Source organism: Cyprinus carpio, chromosome A25, assembly GCF_018340385.1.
Source record: "Cyprinus carpio isolate SPL01 chromosome A25, ASM1834038v1, whole genome shotgun sequence".
NCBI classification, from domain to species: domain Eukaryota; kingdom Metazoa; phylum Chordata; class Actinopteri; order Cypriniformes; family Cyprinidae; genus Cyprinus; species Cyprinus carpio.
The window spans coordinates 1,329,069-1,356,995 of record NC_056596.1 but is presented as its reverse complement, the minus strand read 5'-3'; the positions used below and the strand labels follow the sequence as shown (position 1 = coordinate 1,356,995).

The 27,927-nt window shown below is 36.3% G+C and overlaps 1 protein-coding gene across 1 annotated transcript in view; it reads left to right on the top strand.

Moving 5' to 3' along the window:
• The window catches only part of LOC109101297 (transmembrane protein 117), a 54,280-nt gene that overhangs the window by 11,209 nt on the left and 15,144 nt on the right, over window positions 1-27,927 (top strand). Inside the window, exons 3-4 of the mRNA XM_042714981.1 lie at window positions 11,316-11,448; window positions 27,735-27,834. Coding sequence (XP_042570915.1) covers window positions 11,316-11,448; window positions 27,735-27,834 — 233 coding nt within the window. The remainder of the gene's footprint in view (window positions 1-11,315; window positions 11,449-27,734; window positions 27,835-27,927) is intronic.

Genomic DNA, 27,927 nt, shown 5'->3' with positions numbered 1-27,927 from the left:
CTGTGAATGTTTTCCCAACACCAGTAAAAGATGTTGATGCTAGAGCCGTGTCTTTTATATTATTATTATATACTATTATAGTGTTTATTAATGTTTTGAATTGGCCTTTAATTTTATATTTGCAGATTTAGTTTTATTAATTTTATGTGCTATGTATGTGTTTTTATTAGTTTTTGTTTGTTTATTTTTAATGTTTCTATTTAGCTGTAATAATTTTGTTCTATTTTTAGTTATTTTAGCACTACAGAAATTAGAATTGTAGTCCTGCCAACTAACTTAAATGAAATGTTAAAGTTTTTTTTTTACATTAAGTTTGTCTTCTAATATTTGTTTTATTTTATTTTAATTGTATCACTCTGTCCAGTGCTATTTTAGCATTATCTACATACTATTACATTATTTATTATTGTTGTTTTGAATAAGCTGTTATATTTATATTTTCATTTTAATATTAGTTTAAAAAATAAAAATATTAATATTTATATTTAGCTTTAATTTATTTAAATTTATTTTTAGTCATTTTAGTACTTTAACTTATTTCAGGTAGTTGCCAAAGCAAAATTTGTAGTTCTGCAACAACTGTGGTGCTGATGGATAAAAACCTTTGATTAATAAGTTAAAAGTAACTTCTTAAACTACAGCATCAGCAAGTCTAAAATTTACCAAACTAAGATTAAAATGCATTTACTGTAGCTGAACATGTCCAAATGAATTAACATCACTGCTGATCTTTGCACATAATTTACATACTAGCCCTAAGTTTTATTATATATGAGCCAGTACATTTATGAATGTTATCGAAGCAATATTTGTATAAAATGCAATTACGAAATAATTAGATAATAGATATGATTGCTCAGTGTCATGCGGTAACTGACTGAACTACAGCTTCAGTAGTGTTTTTTCCTATGATTTCCAACAAGTCAGGTAAATGTTAGTTGATTTATGAAGGCCCTGCTGTATTTTGTCATCTTAGTAGTGAAATGCTGTTGTTCATCGCTATGGTTTTGACTGGGTTGTTGAAATTAGGATGCTTCTAGTTTAATTAAGGCAAGACACTACATGCAAAAACATTGTGATTTCATGCAATGGTCAGTTTTGAGATTTGGCTAGTTTGGGCTTTTTTTTAGACTAGTGGAAAGAAAACATCCAAAATTTACATGTAAGCGTTTTACCCTTTATCTGTTTATGTCTGTAGATTTTAATTAGGGTATATATCTTACAAGTTTTTTCTTCACTTCAGCAGGACTTACATACACCAAAACTTACAGTTTTAATTCTCTCTATATTCTGAAAATTTTTATAGAAGGGTTTGTTTATATCATTCACGCTGATTTTATTATTGCACTTTATTTATTTGCATCTGTAGGTTTAATTTACAATACGTATTTTTAAAATCTGTTTTCTCAAAATGAGATTTATCTCCACTTCAGCAGCACTTACATACACCAAAACTTAGAGTTTTATTCATATTTATATTCTGAAGGTTTTTGCTGAGGGGTTTGTTCATATTTCATTCACACTGATTTATACAGCATTTTATTGCTAAAAAACATGGTGAAAATGAATGTTCATCTGGATGTTTACAGTATTTTCTAATTTATGGAGGGATAAAAATGGATATCCAAATTCCCCTCTGTAAAAACCTTTAAAACTAATATGTCAATAAAATTAGAGAACATTTTGAACCTGACTTTATTCAATGTTCAGATTAGGGATGAAACAATTACTGATTTGACGATAAATCATGATATCTTCAGTATCATTGTTAGTAGTTTGTAGTGTCACAAAATACCTTTCAGAGGAGCTGGTGTGTAGTTGAACTAGTTGAAATGTTTCGAGTGGCTTGAGAACTACAGTTTCTGAGTCGCTTCACGAACACTGCTGTCATGTGTTAAGTATGTGGTGTGGATCTAGTTGTGCTGGTGTTTACCGTTCAGGGTGATTGACGAACAGAGAAATTGTATTGACAGACCGAAACGTCTGCTCAGAAAATGCACCGTATCATCAGTCAGAGAGAGTGTGTGTGAGTGTCAGCATCTCTCAGATCTATTTTATAACATCAGAGGCGTTTCTGAACCTGTGCTGCTCCGGCAGAGGGCGACGTCTCTCAAGACATGAGACTCCTTAAGTGCTGCTGGGAAGGTCCTACTTATGAGTGATTATGAGGCGATTCTTTTTTAGATATGTAGTTACACTGCAAAAGAAAAATGTTCTTCTTCAGTCTTTTTGTCCTGTTTTCCAGTACAAATATCTAGTCATTTTTTGAATCAACATGACTGAAAATATCAAGACTGGTTTTCTGAAAAGTTGATCACAAGGAAGTGAGTTTATGCTTAAAACAAGAGCAAATTTCTGTCAGTGGGGTCAGAAAAATCAACCTTATTCAATATTTTTCTAACCCCAATTGGCAGAGATTTGTTTTTGTTTTAAGCAAAAACTCACTTTATTTCCATAAAAATGTTTGAATTGTGTGAATGTAAATCAGGGTTATTATAGTTACAAAAAAAACAAAACCTTAAAAAAATCATTACTTGAAATAAAATGAACGTTAACAGATATATATTTAAAAAAAAAAAAAAAAACTTATGAAGAAATTAATATTCAAAACACTTGAAAACATTTTTTCAGTTACATTTATTTTATTTCAATTAATGGAATTGTTTTAATGTTTTATTTTAAGTTTTAAAAGTATAAGTTCACATTTTAATTTAATTGAACTTGATGTACTAAAATAACTAAAACTAAAATAAAAATTGATAAAACTGTATAGACAAAATGATAAAAATGACAAAACAACTAAATTATTAAAACATAAAAATAACACTGATGTAAATAAGGTGAACCTAGCGCACGTTACATTCTCAAACGTACATTAAACTCCCAGCGCTTGCAGAGGTGGAGCATTCATGAGTAGCTGAATTTACTGTGAACCAAACCGCTCTGAAAACATGCTATTATAATGAACCGCTGAGTTCGTGCAGAGAAATGAAGAGCCGAAGATGCATGCACATCAAGTGTTTTCATTGATATTTGATCTGTATTTTATTATTCTCATACAGCCACAGAAAACAATTTGGTCGCACAAACTCGTCACCTCAGTCACTTGTCTTTTCCATTCTTCATCAGATCTTTTATCAATTATGATCAATACCATTTGGCTTTGGTCATGATTCTTTAATTGGCATTTCCCACTGATCTGTCAGTCTGACCAAATAATACATCAAAACATTGCATACTACTCTCTACAGCTTTTTTGCTAATGTAGTTGTTCCATACTTACAGAAAATATTGTGTGCAGAATACATGTCGAACAGTATATTATAGTGTGCTATTGAGAACACAGCCAGTGTGCAAATTGACAGAATGATTGTTAGTATGTGTGTCTTTATGACCCGAGAAACCCTCCCTCGGTAGTGTGCGAGATGGTCAGTAATCATCTTTTATTGTCTCTGCAACTGTGCAGTGAGAAGCTGAAGCTGAATAGCATAAAACACGCATCAATAGAGGCCTGATTTTATCCCTGTGAATTAATCAGTTCTCCCATCCCTGATTCAATAAACCACTGCATACTACACACTGAAGACTGCACACACACACATCACACACTCACTACTGCACATCCACAATGCACACTACACACTACATTACTTAATTTGCTTGTTGTCGTGTCACGTCGCGCCATACTGCAACAGTTAAAGTCTGTCTACATTGGACGCGACAAAGTGACTGTTGAAAATCATTTTAAATTTGTGTCAGTACGTCATAAATAGAATGCAGCAGCAGTTTATTGTCGGGAATTTGTTGCACCACACCGTGCCGCATCCAGTGTAGATAGCATAATAGGTTCTATTGTATTTTGTTGCAGCACTGCATCCGGTGTAGACATGGTGTTGAGAGAAAATATGTTCAGCCCCCTCCCTCTGAAGCTTTGAATTTTTGGTGTTGATTAATACCGAAGCTTCAAAGCTCAAAAATGGTATTCGGACCAGCCCTAGTAATTAGCAAGACTTTAAAATGCATACAATGTTTAATAGGAAACCAGTGTAGAGTTGACAAAACCAGGCTAATATGGTCATACTTCCTGTATCTAGCAAGAACTCTAGCTGCTGCGTTTTGGACCAATAAAATCAACTCAGAATTTCAGAATTTAACAGTAGGAAATTACTCGTCATCCAGTTTGTTTATATGAACTTTGCATTCCGTTAGTTTTTCAAATTGGTATGTTTCTCCGGGCCTCGAAGAAATATAGAGCTGAGTATCATCAGCATAACAGTGAAAGCTAACACCGTGTTTCCTGATGATATTTCCCCAAGGGTAACATGTAAAGCGTGAAGAGTAACGGCCCTAGTACTGAGCCTTGCGGTACTCCATACTGCACTTGTGAACGATATGATACCTCTTCATTCACTTCTACGAATTGATGGCGGTCATATAAGTACGATTTAAACCATGCTAATGCACTTCCATTAGTGCCAACAAAGTGTTCTAATATAAGCAAAATAATAACTCTAACAATAGCATCCAAAGCACCACTAAAATCCAATAGCACTAATAGAGAGATACAACCATGATCAGATGATAAGAGCAGGTCATTTGTAACTCTAAGGAGAGCAGTCTCAGTACTATGATACGGTCTAAATCCTGACTGGAAATCCTCACAGATACCATTTTTCTCTAAGAAGGAACATAGCTGAGAGGATACTACCTTTTCTAGTATCTTGGACAGAAAAAGGGAGATTTGAGATCGGTCTGTAATTAACAAATTCTTTAGGACCAATTGTGTTTTTTTTTTTTTATGAGAGGCTAAATAACAGCCAATTTGAAGGTTTTTGGGACAAATCCTAAAGACATTGATGAATTAATAATAGCCAGAAGAGGATCTATGACCTCTGGAAGCACCTCTTTTAGTAGGTTGAATGGAATAGAGTCTAACATGTTGTAGGTTTTGATGATTTGACAAGTGTATATAGTTCTTCCTCTCCTATAGCAGAGAATGAGTGGAACTGTTCCTCAGAGGATCTATAGTGCACTGTCTGATGCGATACTGTAGCTGACGGCTGCATGGTTATAATTGTATCTCTAATAGTATCAATCTTGGAAGTAAAGAAGTTCATAAACTCGACACACAATACATTGTGCACACTACATAGTACACACAGCACATTAAATTAGCGTTCAGAATATGAGCTCATAAATAATTATCATAAAACACTCCTCTAAAGGACACATTTTCCTTATGTCAGGGAATAAAATGAGAAGTGCATCGTAAATCATCTCGCCCATTCGTCCCAGGTTACGAGACCTTGTCAGCACTTTACAGCGGTTTATCACTCAACGTCATGGTTGCCATGGAGACAGACGGTTAGATAACAGGCTAAAAAGGTTAAGCAGAAGGGTTGAGTTGAGAACGTGGGCCAAATGAGGTGTGAGTTTGATGCTGATGGATCCTCGCGGGGGTTTCATGTCACTAATATGTTGTTTCAGAGGATGATCACGTCACCGATGCTGGAGAATCTGTCTGCGGTTTTGTCTGAACTCTGTTAATGTCCATGATATGACCCGTCATGCTGCGTTTCTGATTGGCACGAATATGTAGACATTACCTTCAGAAACTCAGAAACATTTGTTTCATCCAGCGGACATCATCACCATTTCAGATTGAGCGTCTCTTTGCAAATGAAATCATTCAGAAGTGTTTGTGAGGCCTTGTGCTAAACGGCTCTATAAAGCTGAATCGTGTATCTGACTGTTCGCTGTGACGGATTGGGCTCGTTTCAAACGTCTCTTTGGGTTTGCACTCATATCGCAGCTCATATCTTCAGAGAAATCTCAAGTCCATCTTCATTTCCTCAATGTCAGCTGATGCTGCTGTGATAAATGTGCTTATACAGTTTGTTCTTTATGAATGCACTTTAAATCTCTGCAATATTTTGAAGTGGAAAAAAAGGATTTTTCTTCTAGTCTTTGGGAGAAGAATGCATTTTTTGTCAATACATTAATCTAACTATGATGTCTTGCATAAACTACTAACTGCACACTACATACTATATACCACTGACCATTTAAAGTGAAAGTTGTAACCCATACTCGGAATTGGTGCTCTGCATTTAACTCATCCAGGTCCACACATACAGCAGTGAGAAGTGAACACACCGTGAGCAACTGGGGGCACTTCAGCCATGGGTACGGAGTGGGGAAGAGAGCACTGTTCATTAACTCCCACCTACAACTCCTGCCAGCACTGAGACTCGAACCTGAGACCTTCGGGATACAAGTCCAACTCTCTAACCATTAGGCCACAGCTGCCCCCTTATGAACACTACATACTGCACACTACATAATACATTCTGCACACACTTTTGAACACTTATTCTGCAATCTACATGCTGTACACACTGCATATACTATGCACTGCATGCTACATACTCCATTCTACATGCCATTTATCAACGCTATCTTATTCTGCGGTGTGCATGCTGTACACACTGCATACACAACATACTACTTACTACTCACAATTTGTGAACAATTATCCTGCAATCTACATGCTGTACACACTACATACACTACATACTGCACACTACATTCTGCACACCATTATTGGACAGTTATTCTGCAATCTACATACACACTGCATCCTGCACACTACATACTACATTATACATACCATTTATGAAAGCTAACATATTCTGTAATTTACATGCATTTCCTCCAGAATTCTGCTGTTAATTCAACCTGAAAAACGTAATATTTGTTTCTATAAATATTTACTTGCATGTGTTACTTGCAGCATTGAGAACCCGACCGATGCTTTTGGAGTAGTTGCACTGAATTGTAATTTTTATTATTTTTTTTCATTGCAAGTGCAAGTGGCTTCTTAATGATTTTTTTAATTTGTTTCTTCTTCTTCTTCTTCTTCTTTTTCTTTCCCCAGGCAATCTACCTCAAGAACAGTTAAATGTTCTCCCCTACTGTTCAATAAAAAAATGTGCAATACCACTTTTATTTACTTAATACTATCCTACATCTCATTCCATTCCTTGTAAATTCTATTCTGTTCTGTCTATATACCACAACTGTACCATTTCTTGTCTATTTCTGTTTATTTATGTGTATTTAATTCACATATCTTTTATTATTATTATTATTATTATTATTATTATTATTATTATTATTATTATCTGTGTTGTTGTCTCTGTGTACTGGAAGCTTGTGTCACCAGAACAAATTCCTTGTATGTGCAAACATACTTGGCAATAAAGCTCTTTCTGAATCTGATTCTATTTGTTTTCCAGTAAAAATATTTAAAAAAAAATCTTAAAACTAGATAAATTTGCTTATATATAATATATTAAAATGAGTGTGTATATATATATATACATTTCAAACAAGCAACACTGCATAAGATCCCAACTAGATTTTATTATAAACACATAAAAAAAAAAAAAAAAAAAAAAAAAAAAAAAAATAAATATACCAGTTTATAATAAAAATCTAGTTGGGATCTTATGCAGTGTTGCTTGTTTGAAATTCTTTTGATATTTGAACCAGAAAGCAATACTCATTACGAATATGATTTTTGCATTTATTTTTATTAGCTTTTCGATTCCGACTGACAGTATTATTTTTATTTATTTATTTATGTATTTATGTGTTTTATTTTATTTATTTATTTATTTATTTATTGCAGTGTAGTGCAGGGTTTTCTTGTTTTTCGGAAAACAAGACTTTAAATCTTGAGTAGTTTTGCTTCTTTAGTAAATGTGTGTTGATTTAAGAATGTTTAGATACAGTATTTGTACTGGAAAACAAGACAAAAATACATTGTGCATTGAATGTGTGCATGCTAATGTAAATGCCAGGGGTGTCTCATCCAGGAATTACTATGGTAACATTCATTGGTAATTAGAGGAAGCTGCTAAAGAATAATTACGGCGACTTGTTCTTGAGGCCGCTGTTAGTTAAAGTGAGTTTGACAGGGTTAGCGGGACAGAGGGAATTGTTCAGCTCTAATGAGCCGGACGCTTGCTCTCATTGCCACAATATGTGTGATATATTACAGCTGATTCAGACTGGTCTGTGGCCCAGAGCGTGGATCTAATGGAGAGATGAATCGCTAGGCACCGGATCGCTGACAGGAGAGTGTCAGTATCCAGGGAAGAAGCTTACAAGCTGTAAAGCGGCTGAAAAACTAACCGTCAGCTGCTAAACAAACACACTAGAAAAACTAATTGTGCGGTGCTCTCAGTGTGTGTGTGTGTGTGTGTGTGTGAGAGAGAGAGAGAGAGAGACTTGGATATTTTCATTTAGCACAACTATTTTTTACTGACTCCAAATGAGATTTTTCTGTCTGGCTCAAGACATGATGCAACTTTCAGAAAGCTTTGCGAATAAATAATTCACTTTGAGAGAGTTTTCTTGATGATTTGCTGATAACTGAACGAACTGAATCTTTCCTGAAATGATTGAAGCATATAACCGAAACATGAAAAGTGAAAAACGCAGATGTGAAGATTATGGGTCGTGAATGATAAAGGAATCAAAATGTCCTTGATCTCATCTGGTTCTCTGGATTATACTGTAGCTTTCACATGCATGTGTGAAAATCACTATCTGCATGTCTTCCAATGGGGTCGGGGGAAAAATACACATATATTCCTTCTGAAAATTAACATTTCTGACATCATTTGCAGATATTTGTTCTTGTTTTATGCATAAATTACTTTTTTGATTTTGATACTTTTTTTAGAGAGCAGGATTTTATATCTGTTATTTTCTTGATTTAAGAATGTTTAGGTGTTTTATTGAAATACAAGGCAAAAATAGTTAGAAAAATGAAGTGAATTTTTACTTAAAACAAGAAAAAATGTATATTTTCCAATGCAGACAAAAAAAAACAATTAGAAAAAAAAAATTAGTATTAGGTCAAAAAAAAAAAAAACTTCAAAGGAAAACAAGATTATTTTTTCTGACCCCATTTGCAGATGTTATTGCAAATATTTTTTCTTATTTTAACCCTGAGCTGACTTAATAAAAAAAAAAAAAAAATTTTGATTTAAGAATATTTAGATATTTCATTGAAGAACATCACAAATATGAAGAAAACAATATGTAGAGTTCATGCTTAAAACAAAAAGAAATAACTTCCAGTTGGATCAGAAAAAATTAACTTGATTCAAATAAAGAAAAAAAAAAAAAATCATGCCATTGGCAGATATTTTTCTTGTTTTAATCACGTAATTTAGATTTTTCTTTCCTCCAGAAAACAAGAGTATATCAGATGTAATTTTGCATCTCCAGTAAATGTATTTAGATTTTTGAATGTTCAGATATTTGTACTGAAAGACTAGCAAGAACCCTATTAGAATCGATTATGAATCAAATCTTGCACTCTTTGTGCGACACACTGAGTTGCTGCCTTTGTAGTGTGTTCCAGATCACTCACACTAGGGTAAATGTTAAGATGCTCCCTATGTAGGTAGTGCACACCAAGGCCTTTAGTGTGGTTAAAATGCTCCATGCGTGTGTAATGATCAGACTCGGTCCGTGTAAGTGCTACTGACTCCATCTTTAACTGTATTCGTCTGTAATCACTTTAAACTCGAAAGCCGTGAAACCTTCCTTTCCACTCGCAGGACGAGATCACCTGAAGGGTGTGATTAAGCATTCAGTGCGGCTTCACCGACATCTGAATCAATCTCACGCTCTGAAAGAGAGCCAGAGACAAAGAAAGATGTTCCCTACTGTCAGTTTGATCCTTCAGGTGAAGGAAAATAATGGAGATTTCCTCGCAGGTCATGAATAACGCCACAGTAATGATGTCAGCCTCTTCGTGAAACCAAAGCACTAGTTCTGTGGAATTACGAAACCGCACGCTTTCGACGGATTCATTGTGTCTGTAAGCCAAAACCTGGCGCCCAACGCGGGGACAGACGCTTTAATCAGCAGAAATTGCAGGTTGCAGAGATGATTGGTTGTATGGAGCTTTCCAGGTGCCAATTATCACGTCTGGATCTGTGAAGCTTGTGCTGTTATGAACTGAAAATGTGCGCTGTGGGGTTATCATCTTTAACTAAAACTAAACTATTAAAAAAAGGACATGAAGCTGAAATAAAACATACATTTTGATTAAAAAAAAAATTCAAAAATTCAGTTGGCCCTTCTGTGTCTGTATTTTCACATTTTCCGTTCTTTCATCAGTATTTATTTATTTATTTATTATATATATATATATATATATATATATATATTAGGGCTGCTTCTCTCGATTATTCAACCATAATCGTCTGTAATATTTGGGATAAATCCAAACATGAATCTCGACTGTGTTTGTGGTTGTTGAATAAATTCACTTTTTTTTTGTTGGTTTTATAGAAAAACATTAACATCATTTATTAATTATTGTCATTAATTTGAGCTACTTCACTTTGTTAGCTTCTGAGAGGAAAAGTCAGTGTTATTTCAGTATTATTGAGATACTATTGTCATTTTTATTAATATTTTGAATGTTTTTATTTTTATAATTTCCATTTTCATTGTAATTTTAGTTAAAGTTTTAGAAATTGTGTTGCTTTTGTAATTTTTAGTAGTTTGTGTGTGTGTATTTTTATATAAATGTACACACACACTATATACATAGTTTTTAAATTTTAAATTTCAGTTTTAGTTTATTATAGTGCATCACATCAATTAAAATTAAAATGAGAAATGTTGCCTGGTCAACTAGCTGAAATAAGTTTTTTTTATTTTATTTTTTTATATTTAATTCACATTTATTGTATTTCAAGAAATGCAAATGTTTATTCATCATTTTAAATTTAGGTTTAGTTACCAATAATAACCCTTGTTAATATTTTCTTAATTTGTCCTTATGTGAAAGTGCAATAATTATATTTAAATATAAAAGGATATCCAATCATGATTAATAATCGTGATTAGAATTTTTAAGCAAAATAACCATAATTATTAATTTAACCATTATCATGCAGCCCTAATATATTTATTTATTACTTGATGCTGCTGTAATTAATTTTCCCTGCCTTTACAAGGTTTTGGCCAATGTTTGATTGTTGTGTTCTAATGTGTTAAAGTTAAATCAAAAATATTTATTAAAGAAAAAAATGTTGCCATTTCTTTTTTTGCAACAATTTCTACAAATATAACTTATAAAAGCAAATTCTAAATATTAATAAAAAATATAATACTATATAAGTAATAGGTCATTTATGATCTGGTCATGTGTGAAGCATGGCAACACATGCACCACGCACGTTTGTTTAAATGTTAAACGTCGCTTCACTTCTGTGTCTCAGGTCGTGTCCTGCGTCTGAAGATGTTCCGTGAGGACCACGGCTCATGGATGACCATGTTTTTCAGCACGATTCTCTCGCTCTTCATCTTCTCTCACATCTATAACTTCATTCTGCTCATGAGTGGACGGATGCGGTAAGACACATCTGGTCTTTAATAAAAAAAAAAGTTTTTGCCTTCATTCCCTCTTCACAGCTTTTCTCAGTCGGGATGGCAGTCATAAGTTGAACGGTTTCTGCCTCTTCAAGTCCATTAATGATTCTTTTATTCTTTTAAGAAAGTCCCAGTAGTTGGTCGTGACTATTAGATGATAGTAAATGAGTCCAGGGATTCAAATCTTTGAGTGTGTTTGAAGAGGAATAGTGATTCTTTTTGAGCAATTCAGTTTTTCATAAATCAGACTCCATATTAACCGTAAAGTTCAAGACTCATTAAAAATAACCAGCTGATTACGGAATCAGAATACACCGATTGTTCTGTATGTAAGTTATTGCATGCAGAAATGCAACAGAAAGACGTTTATGTATTATTTTTGTACCATTTACTAAAAAATGTCATTGCACTGCAATTCTGCACAAGAATGGCTCTCTATTGTCTCCTGAGGGATTGATTTGACCAGCCGTGCATGAATCATATAAGCTTGAAGTGCGTTTAAGCACTGAGCTGAGAATCAGCATCTTCAGTCTGCTTTACATTATCATCGAGAACAGAATGAGGTGGTATGATCTCAGATCAGCACATGTGTGTACAGTCAACCGTGGACCGTTTGAGAACGCGGCGCCGCTTCAGTTTGAGGCGATAAGATGGATGCCTCACTTACGGTTTGATTCGCCATCTAATGTTGAGCTCTGCACACAGCCGATGCTTTCACATTACAGTCCACTGTTTGGAGGACGGCTGCACCATTTTTCAGTGAGATTGAATGTTGGGTGATCATGCCGCAACGCATCGTCTCAAGGTTAAACGCAGTCAGCGGTAGCATGGCAATCCTGCCGATGGTTCCTGGCCAGAAAAGCACCATCAGAATGAATGTTTGTGAGCGCAGGCTGGACTAGATTGATACATTTGTGAGTGTGAGAAACCTTTGTAGTTTTATTAAATCATCAAACACTTTGATGAACAAAGAAATGAAGAGCACAGAAGGCCATTATTCTCAGACCTTTCCATCGCTGCTGTAATAATGACTGAGGTTGAAGTGACTTAAAAAGTCTTTGAGCAACTTTTAGTTATATCTTCTAACCAGAACATAAAAGATTTCATCCAAAGCTGCATAATCTGGGTTTCCATGAGCAGAATGCTAAATCTGTCAGCCTTCACAGAACTGACACAAAATGACTAAACAGATGCTCTCTGTTCCAAAACCTAGTGAGCTGCCTTGCTGTCTGCTACCTACATAGGCAGCTGTCTTCTAAGGCAGCATCATAACTAGAACAGAACTTCATAAGTTACTGATTTGGAACGTTTGTGCGTCATAAAAATGCTGCTCAGACTCAACTCACAAATCATTGATGTACAATATGTGCATATATTGTTTGTATCTGTATGTATGTATATATTTGTTTTATTTTAAATTCTTAAAAATATTTTGTTAAATCTAAGTAGAATTTAGCTATGGCAAGTATATAAACCTTTCAATTTATTTATTTATTTATTTATTGTAAAACTATATTTTTCTTTATATTTTCTTCTTCTTGAGGCTTTTATGGCTCATATAGTCTGATATAAAACAGCTCTCAAACTGAGCAAAAGTGTGAATTTGCTGCAGATGCTGATATTTCTATGATGAAATTCTGCTGCTTGTGATGTAAATCACTGAGATCTTTATAACAGTAGAGCAGATACTGACATAAACTGATCTAAATATCAATCGTGGCTCTATATCTCCAGTAATGAGATGAGATGTAAATGATCCAAACATATAATGCAGTGATTGAGAGATGAAGAAATAAAGGCTCCTCAGAAGATGTGAGATGTTCTGGAGGCTTGTGAAGATCATTCCTCCGCTGAGGAACAGTGAAAGTAAAGCTTCTGGAAACAAACGCTCCTCAAAAGATCCTGATGATCAGATTTGAGACTCTAAAACATGATTTGATGGAGAATCAAGTAAAGCTGAGCTGCTTCAGTCCAGTAAGAGTTCATCTGGAGATATTACTGCAGTTATTCTGACCTTTACTTGATCACAATCACTCAAGATCTGACACCAGAAGCAGCAGCTGAAGCTTATTACACTAAAAGAGCTCTGACTGGATAAAACACTCTAAACTATCACTCAGAGACAGAAGACATGCAGGAGATCGAGTGACAGCAAAGATCATTCAGAGCTTCAGAAATGTGTGTATTTGTAGGGTTAATGTGTTTGAAGACAGGTGGCGCTGTTGTACAGCACTTGAGCTCACTCTGGCGTCTCTCTCAGCATGTGTCTGCAGGTTTGGGCTGTGTCATGAGAAGTGATTGTTTACACCTGTGAGGAGAGGAGACCTGCACTGTTAGAGCTGATGCTTGTATCACTCTCAGAACAAACATCAGATTAACACTAAAGATCTGTCGTGTCTCCAGACGTTTATGGACAGCATCTGTTCTTCAGTGGTTGATCATGGGAACGGTTACTAAGGTATTCAGTGAGATTCTGTTTAATCCCAGCACGGTGCTGTTTGACACACGAGCAGTTTGTCCTGATGTTTGTCATGTCTTTATGTTTGTATTGGGGTGAATCTCAAAGAAATGTCATTTTGCATTTACAAATCAAAGTAAAAACATGAAAATGGAGCCTATTTTAGGAACAATATTTATTTATTTTTCTCAGTGTTTTTGTCATTATTTTTATATTCTCATCTTTGAAATACTGTAATGAAAATCATTCTGTCAGTCATTCTTTTTCCTCTCAAATCAGCATAAATTTAGTGCTCGCACATGCACATGTCCTTCTGCTTTATTATTTTAATAACTTATAAATTAAATGGAAAGTATGTAATTACTTTTTCATTTTTCACATTACAGTAATGAGATTTGGAGTCGTAAAGGTCCTGAAATATGCTTTTCTCTTTCATTAAGGGTGAAATATGACACACATTCTACATATACTTTAATGTTTTTGTCAATACTGGTGAACAAATTCCTTTTTATTATATATGATTTATTTATTTATCTATCTATATCTTATGCTTTTATCTTGCTTATATCTATATCTTATGATTATGTATGTGTGTGTGTGTGTGTGTATATATGATATATATGCAAAAATACTATATATATATATATATATATAGTGTAAGTTTACATATTATTTATGCACTTTTTTGCTATATATATATATATATAAGATATATATGCAAAAATACATTTATATATACTTTTTATTATAGATGATTTATGCATCTATATTTCATGTTTTAAGTGTGTGTGTGTGTGTGTGTGTGTTTATATATATATATGTATATTCACACACACACACACACACACACATAAATGGATGTCATGCTTTATATGCAAAAGTTATATACTGTATGCATAATGAATTTTAATATATATACACACAATTTTATTTACATATACACACACACACATATGCATAAACAAAGGAAATCTCTCACAGCACACACACACACAAAAACACCCCATCAAAACCCCACAAAGGAAATCTCTCACAGCATCTGTTGCCTCTCATCTTTCTCATTGATATTCTTTTATTCTCTGCGACACACACACACACAATAACACCCGCTCAAACCCCCACATCATCACACTCCTAACAACAAGTTCTGTTTCCTCCCCCTTCACACACTCACACACTCTCCCTCTCTCACTCTCTCTCTCACACACACACTCTCTCTCTCTCTCTCACACACACACACTCACACACTCTCCCTCTCTCACTCCACACACACTCTCTCACACACACTCTCTCTCTCTCTCACACACACACACACACACACACACACACACTCTCTCTCACACACACACACACACACACACACACTCTCTCTCTTACACACACACACACACACACACACTCACACACACTCATCTGCACTCTGGCAGCCTCTCCGTGTGCTTGTGATTGAAATGAACATCATAAACACTCACATTCTCTCTTTGCAAGTTTTAAATGCGTTGAGAGTCTGACAGATTTCATAGTGAATGCTCCAGCTTTTATTTTAAATGACCTCATCATTTCCTTTATGACATCATGTCCGCCTTTATTAAATCATTACCGCATCTACAGCCCAACACACTGATGATGATGATGTTCTTCATCCTCAGCTCAGTGTGTGTGTGTTGTGGGGGCGGGGTCATGCGGTGGGTGGAGCTGTGAGAGGGGGCGGAGCCAGCGTTCCGCTCCTTTAACTCGCTAGGCATACATCCTGCGCTAATTAAGCAGTGTTATTTAATTAAGAGTGCAGTGCGCATGCAGATCGCATTACTCATTGACCAATTATGAGGCACCGCGCCGCCCGTCTGATCCACACACACTCAGACAGCCACGCATTCTCCTCTCTAGACCAGCACTGCAGACAATCCCACAATGCACTGCAGCCAAAATCTTACCAGTTGTACTGTACAACAATTAATTAATGTAAGAGCAGATGTGACCATTTGTTACTTCAATTTATTTACATCCAGTTAACTTATTTTTATTACAGATTATTTATTTATGCATCTATATCTTGAGCCTTATGTATAAAGCATACAGTATGTATAAAATTAAAATTATGTATACCATTTATTTTTATTATACATTACTTAGTATTGTGTATATATATATATATATATAGCTATATATTTTAAGCTTTATACATAACCATTATATATAGTATCATTTATTTTTTATTTATGCATGCAAACACACACACACACACACACACACACATATATATATATATATATATATAGTATTACAGTATATACAAATGTATAATATATGCATAAATACAATTATATATATCATTTATTTTTTATGTATTTATTTGAGCATGTACCTGTTTGTTATGCTGTTTTATTTTCCCAGTTGGTATTTATTATAATATTATTTTCATTTATTATAAATGTATTATCAGTTACTGGTTGTAGCGCAAGTGTTCACATTGTTACGACTCTAGTTTTATCTCTACTCTAGAATTCTCGTACACTCAAAGAAAATAACTTTCTTCCGTGTTGCAAAATGAGATACGGTGGATGTCTTCAGCGGCGCATGAAAGTGACTCTGTGTTTTGTCTGTTTCAGTCCTCCGCTCGTAGACAGTCTAAGCGAGCTGTAACGGCACACACACACTCAAACATCCTGTTTGGCCAGGAAGTGTTGAGGTCCTGGAGGTGATGACAGCATCGCCACATAATCAATATCTGCCCAATAGACCCACAGTGCACAATATCTCATTTCGAGGCAGATGTTTGAAGGTCATGGGATCCCGGATCCAATGACCCTGACCTCTGACCTTCACAGAATGAAGAGCAGGTTTGGGAACTGATGGAGCTCGTCTGTGTTACTTCATCAGCAGGAGAACATTACATTTCATTTGAATCAATATCCTGCGTTTCAGCCCAAACCTGATAAATCAGCCGCTCTCCCAGATAACCGTTACGATAAATCAAAAATGAGTGTCTTGGTAGCGGCTTTTCATAAACAATTATTAGACTATGTAAATCTGAGTTATATTAATATGTCACAATGACACATTGTTTCATATTGATAAATATGTGTTATTTGATTTAAAGGAATGGTTCATAGGTTTAGTCGTTTTTTTTGGAGTGTCGGGTTGTTTTTCTCTCTGGCTGATATTATGGCAGATTTTATTTTGGATTAAATAAAACGTAATCAATATGTAATATTGTACTGAATGAATTACATGTCCATATGCCAGTAAGTCTAAAAACATGGTAATACTATGCCACATATTAAAAACAAACAAAAAAACATGGTTTTTCAATGGTAATTCCAATACAAAAAAAACAGCATAATACTATAGTGTATACACAAAAATATGGTATTACCATGGGATATGTCCAAAAACATGGTAATACCATGGTACATGTTTTAAAAACATGGTACTTCAATTAAACAAAACATTATGATACTATGGTGAATGTCCAAAAACATACTGAGATTAGAAAAAAAGTTAAAAAAACATGATAGTATTATGAGACATGTCCCAAAACCTGGTTACGTTTACAAAAGATGATATTTCAATGGCACATGTCCAAAAAACACCATAGTACTGTGGTGAATGTCCAAACACATGATGATACCATGGTATATGTTAAAAGAAAACTCAGTGGCACAACGTTGAGGTGAGTAAATGATGACAGAATTTATTTTAGAGTAAACACAGCCCTTTAAACTGGGTCAAGTTTTTATGAGAACCAGAGAATCAAAGCAGTTCGACTATGTAGGCCAGGGGGCGGGGCCTGTGTAGAAGGGGCGGGGCTAGGGATTTCTCACAGGTCAACCCAGCTTGAGATGAGCCACTTCCATTGTTACCGTGACAACTGCGAAACTTCCCTGGGATTATCAGATGCACATATAGGCCCGCATCGTACATCAGGAGTGACACATCGTTTACGTGTGTGTGTGTGTGTGTGTGTGTGTGTGTGTGTGTGTGTGTGTGTGTGTGTGTGTGTAAGTGAGCGTATATAAGTGTGAGTGTGTGTGTGTGTGTGTGAGTGTGTGTGTGTGTGATATGAGTGTGAGAGAGTGTGTGTGTGTGTGTGTGTGAGAGAGTGTGTGTGTAAGTGTGTGTGTGTGTGTGTGTTAGTGTGTGTGTGTGTGTGTAAGTGAGTGTATATGAGTGTGAGTGAGTGTGTGTCCATACAAAATATAATTTTTATAATTTATCTTATATAAGTGTAACTTTCTTTATGTGTGTGTGTGTGTGTGTGTGTATGTGACCTTATATAATTTTAATTTATGAAAGAGCGTGCGGTGTGTGTGTGTGTGTGTAAGTGAGTGTATATGAGTGTGAGTGAGTGTGTGTGTGTGTGTGTGTGTGTAAGTGAGCGTATATGAGTGTGTGTGTGTGTGTGTGTGTGTAAGTGAGTGTATATGAGTGTGAGTGAGTGTGTGTGTGTGTGTGTGTGTGTGTGTGTGTGTGTGTAAGTGAGTGTATATGAGTGTGAGTGAGTGTGTGTGTGTGTGTGTGTGAGAGAGAGTGTTTGTGTATGTGTGTGACTGTGTGTGTGTGTGTGTGTGTGCATTGTATGAGTGTGTGTGTGTGTGTGCATGTGTGTGTGTGTGTGTGTGTGTGTGTGTGTGTGTAAGTGAGACTGTGAGTGAGTGTGTGTGTGTGTGTGTGTGAGAGAGAGTGTTTGTGTATGTGTGTGACTGTGTGTGTGTGTGTGTGTGTGTGTGTGTGTGTGTATGAGAGTGTGTGTGTGTGTGTTACCAGCAGCCAGACTAACCGCTCAACATGATCATCATGTTAAGTGCTGTTCTACAAGCTGCTGGTACATAAATCAAGTGTTTTCTGCACTAGTAGCTGTCTAATCACTCGCTGTTGCTTATAAAACTTTGGCAAATCTTGCCTTTAGTCCAGGATGCGTTTCCCTCAGGAGATCCGCAGCATCTGCATATTTTACATTTGCATTTGTGTGTGAGGAACATTTACTTGCTAATTCCTCTTAATAATCAGCTGGCTTTATTCTTTGTTTCTGTGTCTCTCTGTTGCTGCAGTTCTGCTTTAAATCTGCAAGCGGAAACTGGCCTAAATGAGAGCAAACAACACAGTGCTGGCACATTTACACGTTTATTGATTTGTGTTTTAATCAGGAAATGCACATTATGGAAACTTGGCAACCTGTTTATGATGCATTTCAGAGTAATTTAATGATAATAAATGTAGGGCGGGGCTGAAATTCTTATTTATGGGGAATTTACATTGTTAAAAATAATAATGATTAATCTGTTGGGATTTGGTAAATAGAGTGGTAAAAATGGAGATGTAGTCATTTTCATTTCTTTTTAAGCATTCTAGAAAATTTATTACAAAAAATGCGGTGTTAGAGGAAATAGTTGGAAAAATGGGAATTGGGATGGGAAATGGGAATTCTGTCATTTACTTACCGTTATGTCATTCCACGTCTGTCATCAGTCATTTTTTCAAATCAACATTCATTATCATTATTTCTGCAATGTTTAATAAAAATATTTCTTTCTAAAGCTTTTGTGGGGTGATTTAAAGCCAGAGTTAATGTGTGATTCATTTGAGATTAAATGAATCAATTTATCAGCACATCGTGTAATTAATTACATAAAAATTCATAATCACTTGATATGTCTAATCTTAAAGCTTTTAAAATAACTAAAACTAAAGAACCTAAAACTAATAAATAAAATTAATAAATACTATACAGACCTAATAAAAAAATGAATTACAAAAACAACAAAATTAAAGTGAAAACATAAACATAAAATCTAATTCATAATATCAACAAAAAAAAAATAGTATAGTAAATCAGTTACTAAAATAACACTGAATCTGATTTAAAATGGCAAAAATGAAACATCTGAATGAATGAATCATTCATAATTTGCTCAGTAACGCGTGTTTTGGGGTCAATTTACATTTCAGGCTGATTTGAAGTGTTCTAGATCTGTTCCTGTAGAGAATGTGACCTGATCGTAATTCTGTCCTGTAAAGTTGCCAGTGAGGCTCCAGGAAGCGTTTTAGGGGGGATTTCAGATTTGTGGTTTCTGAGACGTGTCTAATTAAAATTCAGTCGTGCCCCGGGAGCCAGTGAGAATGTCACAAACATCTCTGAGAGCCGATTCCGTCTGCGGCCCTGAAAACACACCAACAAGGCAAGGCAAACTGAATGTTTTCTCAGCGACTGGAGTTTGAATTCATCAAGTCATCACTGACTGGACGTTTTGTTCTCCGTGAGACGGGACTCATTAGCAGCTGCTCATATTAATTCTCACGGCTGAGGGAGGAGAGAGAGAGACATCTTCAGGAACGCTGATGTTCCTCCCTGCGAGAGTCGCCTTCTCAGGGCCGGTCCTTCCCGTCAGTAATGTCTGGTTTTTTGCATTTGAATCAACTCGTGCAGCATATGTGACCTCATTTTTTCCAGCGCGTTTCATTTTTCATAAACTGGGCTGATCTAGAACTATAATTAACAGGGGAATCCTTCGGTTAAACCACAAGTGTACAAGCAAGCTGTTGAACTCTTCTTTATTTGGATACATGTGCTTAAATTAATAATCAATCTGCTTACAATAAACTATATATAATATTGATTCTTTGATCTCACATATTGAAATGTATACCCTAACCCTAACCAAGTGATGTTTATATCAGTACCGTGGTACTGTACTATGGTACTAGTACATATTATGGTATCAGGTACTTTGATATGTAAATTGGGTTCGGTAAACCCTAACTTGGTACTGAATGAATATCATTTCCATGTGCCATGAAAAATGTTCAAAAACATGATATTTTAATAGTACATGTCCAGAGAAAAACATGGTATTGACATTGGAAATGTTCTAAAACATGTTATTATCATGGAAAAAGTAAAAAATAAAAAAATAAAAAAAATAAAACATTGTGCCTATCCAAAATTATGGTGTTTGCATAGGAAATGTTCAAAAACATGGTATTAACATGGGAAATTATTTTTTTTTATAAATAAATAAATTATGTATTACCATGGGGAATCTTCAGAAACATGGTATTAACATGGTAAGTTAAAAAATACAAATAAATAAATAAATGATGTATTACCGTCGGAAATCTTCAGGAAAAATAAATAAATAAACAATTAAAAACCTTAGTGTGGGATATGTCCAAAAACATGGTAATACCAGGGTGTATGATCAAAAAATGTGGTATTACCATGATAAATATTAAAAAAAAAATACCTTTTTACCATAGGAAATGTTCAAAAAACACGTTAGTAAATGTTTTAAAATGGCATTTATATGGTACATGCCCAAAAGACAAGGTAAAATTTACAAAATGCATTTACAAAAACATGCTATTACAATGGTGATTTTTTTTTTCTTTTATTTTTGAAAAGGTATTACTGTAGGAAATGGTCAAAAACGTGGTAAGTCCATGGTAAATTAAAAAAAAATAAAAATAAAAACCTTGGTGTTTCAATTGCATGCATCCACAAAACATGGTAATATGATGGAGTATGTCAAAGAGGGTGTGTGCGTGTGTGTGTGTGTGTGTGTGTGTGTGCGCGCGCGTGTGTCATTTGTGCTGCTGATGTGCCTTAGTTTCCCTTCATTAGGTCACCCAGCAGTACTGCATTAAAATTACAGCCAGAATGAATAAATGAAGAGCTGAGACTAATCAGAGAGAGAGAGAGAGAGAAAGAGAGAGAGCGGCTCTCTGTGTGTGTCTGTGTGTGTGTGTGTGTGTGTGTGTGTGTGTGTGCATGCTCACTTTGGCTTTGCCTTTAATACTGTAAGACAGCACCAACCTACACCAGTGGCTGCGCTCCATACTAACACAGCTATCAGCGTCTGAGGCGCTGGACTGCATCGGATGGCTCCCGTATTATCGATCGGCTCAATGCCCTTGGTGAACAGCTCTGGTACGACGGCAGGGTTTTTAAAACTGACTTAATGCACCAATAAATCTTCGCTCTAATCAAGTTCTAATCTAATCTTTGTTCTTTATCGGTGCGCGGGGGAAGCTGATAAGTCGCGCGCTAACGACAGGCCGTAACGGATGGAATACAGATTCAATCTCATGCGCGTCACACGGGTCAAGCGCTCGTTTGCTTTACAGATTGGACGGGCTAATGAGGGTGAAAGCTCATTTACAGGATAATGGAGTTTTTATCCGTAACACAAGACCAAAGAACCTGGGTGGTGACAATCCGCTCATTCTGACATTTGTGCGCAATAAAATTGCCCTTGTTCTGCGTTTCCCCACTCTCTGTAATCCACAAAGTGACGTGCATAAGCAGATTAACGAGTTTGTACCTGTTCAAGGCCTGTAAACACTTCTGACGGCATAAAAGCTGCGTAAAGGAGATTACGTTCGCTCGCTGTCACAACAGATGAATGCTTGGCTGTGTTTTATTTGTGTTGGATCATTTTCTGGAAGCCATTCATTTGTTGAATGTTTTATAAAGACCTCTGAAGTGTTGCTGATGATCTTAGCCTGTCCTGTAGCGTGACTACATGTCAAATAAAAGCTTCTGAAGAAGATCGAGCTGAAGAAACAAGCAGCTGTGACAGAACACATAAGACTGACCAGATCTGTCTCTTAACATAGGATAACCTACAACCCCCCACCCCCTCCTTCTTCAGCTCTTATTTTTCACAAACAGACAACACCCATCAGCAGCCAACTCTCCACACCTCAAACTGACAATCACATCATAACAAATACATGCTCTCTCTCCTCATCCCTCGGAGGCAGACGTTTCCAAACCTGTCCTTTCCAAGCATCCTACTACCTGTCGGCTTGATCCTATCCACACTCAACTCCTTCAGGCCATTTCTTCTTCAGCTATACCTACACTCACTCACATCATTAACATTTCCCTTCACACTGGTACCTTTCCCGCAGCATTTAAACAGTCTCAAATAACCCCACTGCTTAAAAAAACCCTCTCTAAATCCAGCACTTTCAGAAAACTACAGACTGGTATCCCTCCTTTCATTCATTGCAAATACACTTGAGTGAGTTGTGTTCAACCAACTCTCTATGTTTCTTGTACAGAACAACCTCCTGGAAAGCAACCAATCTGGCTTCAAAAGCGGCCACTCAACTGAGACTTTGAGGTTCAAATCTTACCTCTCTGGTAGGTCCTTCAGGGTGTCTTGGAGAGGGGAGGTTTCTAACTTTTTTGCTACTGGGGTTCCTCAAGGCTCAGTACTTGGACCACTTCTCTTCTCCATCTACATGACGTCATTAGGATCTGTCATTCAGAAGCATGGCTTTTCCTATCACTGCTACGCTGATGACACTCAACTCTACTTCTCATTCCAACCGGATGACCCGACGGTAGCTGCTCGCATTGCAGCCTGTCTGAGTGACATCTCTGGCTAGATGAAGGATCATCACCTTCAACTCAACCTTACTAAGACAGAACTGCTCGTGGTCTCACCCAACCCAACACTTTATCGCAACTTCTCTATACAGCTGGATTCATCAACCATAACTCCTTCCAGGACCGCCAGGAACCTTGGAGTTGTGATTGATGTTCAGCTAAGCTTTACAGACATTATTACTACAACGCTGTGGTCCTGCAGATTAGCCGTATACAACATTATGAAGATTAGACCCTTCCTATCAGAGCAGGCCACACTTGTCCAAGCTCTTGTTCTCTCCAGACTGGACTATTGTAATGCTCTCTTAGCAGGCCTTCTGGCATGTACTATCAAGCCTCTGCAACTGACCCAGAAAGCTGTGGCAAGACTGGTCTTCAATGAGCCAAAGAGAGTGCACGTCACGCCTCTCTTCATCAGTTTGTTCTGGCTGCCAATAGCCGCTTGCATCAAATTCAAGACACTGATGTTTGCCTGCCATGCTCTGCACCAAATTACCTAAACTCACTAGTTCAGACTTGTGCACACTCCAGAGGCTTGTGTTCTGCAAGTGAATGACACCTCATGGTACCATCCCAAAGAGGCACGAAATCATTCTCAAAGACCTTTATCTGGACTGTTCCAAGCTGGTGGATTGACCTCCCTATCTCAGTTCTTATCTTTGGCCATCTTCAAAAAACATCTAAAGATCTTTTTTGTCAGCACTTGATTAACTAATGCTAGCATTTTCAGAATGAGCTTTATGAGCTTTATTGCCAGGTACTGTATGTTTACACATACGAGGAATTTGTTTTCGTGACCGAAGCTCCGCAGTGCAACAGAATGATGGCGACAGAACAAAAAACATAATAAAAGAATAAAAAATACAAATAAATAGGTAAGGAATGACAATATACAAATTGACAATTGTATGTGCAGGTATATTACAATAGGCAGTTATGTATGTACAGGTATATTATGTGCAAAAATTTAAGTGTACACCAAGTATGTGTGTTAGACAAATAAGTGTATGTGTATATAAATATAAATAGTGTTGTGTGTTCCACAGTTATTGTCAAGTGTTCATTAGATGGATTGCCTGAGGGAAGAAACTGTTCCTGTGTCTGGTCATTCTGGTGCTCAGAGCTCTGTAGCGTCAACCAGATGGCAACAGTTCAAAGAGGGAGTGTGCTGGATGTGAGGGGTCCAGAGTGATTTTCTTATCCTATGTGTCTCTTTTTCTGGAAAAAATAAAATAAACTGGTATGTGTACTGTGCTAGACTAACTGAGATTTGTTACAGCACTTGTATACTGTTGCCCTACTATTGGTCTGGTACTATTGCTTCTATTTGCTCTTCTCATTTGTAAGTCGCTTTGGATAAAAGCGTCTGCTAAATGATTAAATGTAAATGTAAATGGGCAAACAATGGTTTTACCATGGTAACTGTTCAAAAAACATGGCATGGGACATGTCCAATAAACATGGTAATTCAATGGTACGTGGCCAAAACATGGTATTAATATAGGAAATGTTTGTGGTATTACTACTGTACATGTTCAGAAAAACAATGTAATAATATGGTGTATGTCCAAAAACATAGTATTAACATGGGAAATGTTAAAAAATATGGTATTACCATGGTCATTGTTCAAAATTATGATATTGACATGGGACATGTTGACAAACATGGTAATTCCATGCTTCAAAAAACATGGTATTTCAAAGATACATGTCCAAAAAACATGGTATTACCATGGTAAATGTTAAAAAAACATGAGAAATCGATGGTATAAGCACATAAACATTGTATTAACATGGAAAACATTCAAAAATATGGTATTACCATAGTAATTGTTCAAAAAACTTGATATAACCATGGGAAATTTCCAAAAACATGGTAATACAATGATACAACATTTTTTTTTTAAATGGTACATGTTATTTACATGGTATTAACACATGAATTGTTCAGAAATGGTATTATGGAACATGTCTAAAACATGGTAATACCATGTTACATGTTCAAAAACATGGTATTTCAATGGTCCGTGTCAAAAAAACATGGTAATAAAAAAGTGGAATTACAATAAGCCGTTATAAGTAAGGGATGTAACGATTCACTCAACTCACGATTTGATTCGACTCACAATTCGATTCACTTTATTTTTATTTATTTTATTTTTTTTTAACAAAATGAGATTTAAGAATTATTAATAAACCTATTATAAAATTAAATGTGTCCTTTTATTACTGCTTGGACAAAATGCTGCACGTTTCTTTGTGAAATTGAAATATAACATTATAATAATATACTAATATAGCACTTGCGTATTATTGCTCTTGTTGGTTTTGATTGCTTCTATTGTCCTCATTTGTAAGTTGCTTTGGATAAATAATAAAATGTAAATATAATGTAAATGTAAATAACAAAACTAAATAGAAATTTTGAAACAAGCCCCAAATCAAATAAATAAGTAACACAAATAAAAGAAATCTCTTCATATAAACAAAATAAGGCTTTGTCTGTGCTCTTTCCATTTAATATAAGAGGCAACCACTGCATTTTAATCATGATCCAAAGAAAGACATGCTGCATACTTTTTTTTTTCTAGATTATATTCAACTGTATTGTCATTATGCAGAGTACAAGTACAGAGCTAATGAAATGCAGTTAGCATCTAACCAGAAGTGCAAGAATATAGTGTTTTATATACATATAAGTGCAGAGTAAGTATACAATATTAAGCAGAGTATGTACAGAATATAAATAGGAATGCAATGTAGGATTATATGAACAGCAGCAGCGTAAGATAAGAGGTAATAAATACAGTTGGTGTACAATAGTAATGTTAAACAATGCATTCTATGCAAAATATCAGTAGTGCAATAATATTTTTATAGAAATAGTTTACTGTGGTTTGTAAAGTAACAACGTCAGAAAGTTACAGTGTAACAGCTTAAACAATGTGCAGTCTGTGCAAAATATGAGTAGTGCAAATACATGTATGTAAAGTACTGTGAGCAGTGCAGTGAGAAAGCAGGTGCAGGTTAGATTGGTGGTGTGGAGTTCAGAAGTGTCACAGCCTCGGGGAAGAAGCTCTTCTTGAGTCTACTAGTGCGAGAGCGTAGGCTCCTGTAACGCCTGCCAGATGGAAGGAGGGTGAAAAGTCCATGGTTAGGGTGAGAGGCATCCTTGATGCAGAGCAATAGCTGTACCATACTGAGATGCAGTTTGTGAGTAATTCCACGAGGATCCTGGGACTCAGGTGAACTTTCTTAAGGCTCCGTTAGTAGTAAAGGCGCTGCTGTGCCTTTTTGACCAGGGTGGAGGTGTTTAGGGACCAAGTGAGGTCATCAGAGATGTGGATGCCAAGTAACTTGAAACTCGACACACGCTCCACTACAGCTTTATTGATGTAGGTGGATGTGTGTGCATGACTCCTAGTCCGCCTGAAGTCCACAATGATCTCCTTTGTCTCCTGGGTGTTTAGTTCTAGATTGTTGGTGGCACACCACACAGCCAGGTGCTAAACCTCATCCCTGTAGGCTGACTCATCATCATCTTTGATCAGACCTACCACCGTGGTGTCATCTGAGAATTTGATTATGGTGTTGGAGCCATAAACAGGAACGCAGTCATGGGTGAATAGGGAGTACAGAAGAGGGCTCAGTACACAGCCCTGTGGCACGCCGGTGTTCAGGGTGATGATGGAGGAGGAGAAGTTATCTAACTTAACAGACTGAGGTCTGTTAGTCAGAAAATGTAGAATCCAGTTGCAGAGGGATGTGCTGATTCCAAGCTGGCTGAGCAATTCAGTCCAATTCAGAACTGAAATCAATGAACAGCATTCTCACATGTGTGTTTTGACTGTCCAGGTGGGTGAGGGCAGAGTGAAGTGCCATAGAGATGGCGTCCTCTGTTGACCTATTGTGGCGATAGGCAAATTGGAATAGGTCTAGTGTAGCAGGGAGACAGGATTTTAAATAAGATACAACCAGCCTCTCAAAGCACTTGGCAATGATGGGGGTGAGTACGACAGGATGGAAGTCATTAAGGGCCGAGGCAGTGGAGTGCTTCAGATGGTGGAGGTTTTGAAACTAATGGGGACAGTTGCCTGGGCCAGAGGCAGATTGAAAATGTTCATGAAGACCTCAGCCAGCTGCTCCGCACAGGCTTTAAGCACACGACCAGGAATTCCAACCAGGTATTCCGTCATATACTTGCAACTTGAGCAGTTTGTAATCTAAATTAGATTGAATAATTTCGAAATTTTAAGCAAAAACAGAATGATTTGACTTTAGTTTTGTGAAACTGTCCATGTCCAAAAACCCAATTTTAATGTGGGAAATGTTGGGAAATGTAAAGAAAAGCATGGTATTTCAGCGGTACACAGAGCTGATGTGCGCTGACAAAGTGTCTCCGTGTCTCTGCAGGCCTCACATGGTGACGGAGTACATGGGCATCAGGAACGAGAGCTTTATGAAGATGGTTGCTGTAGGAACATGGATGGGAGATTTTGTGACGGCGTGGATGGTGAGACTCAAACCAGAACCTGTTTAAAACGTTTTTTTCTGTACCTGAACTGATTTCATGCTTCAGAATTGGACTGTAGAGCGAAAAGTGGCC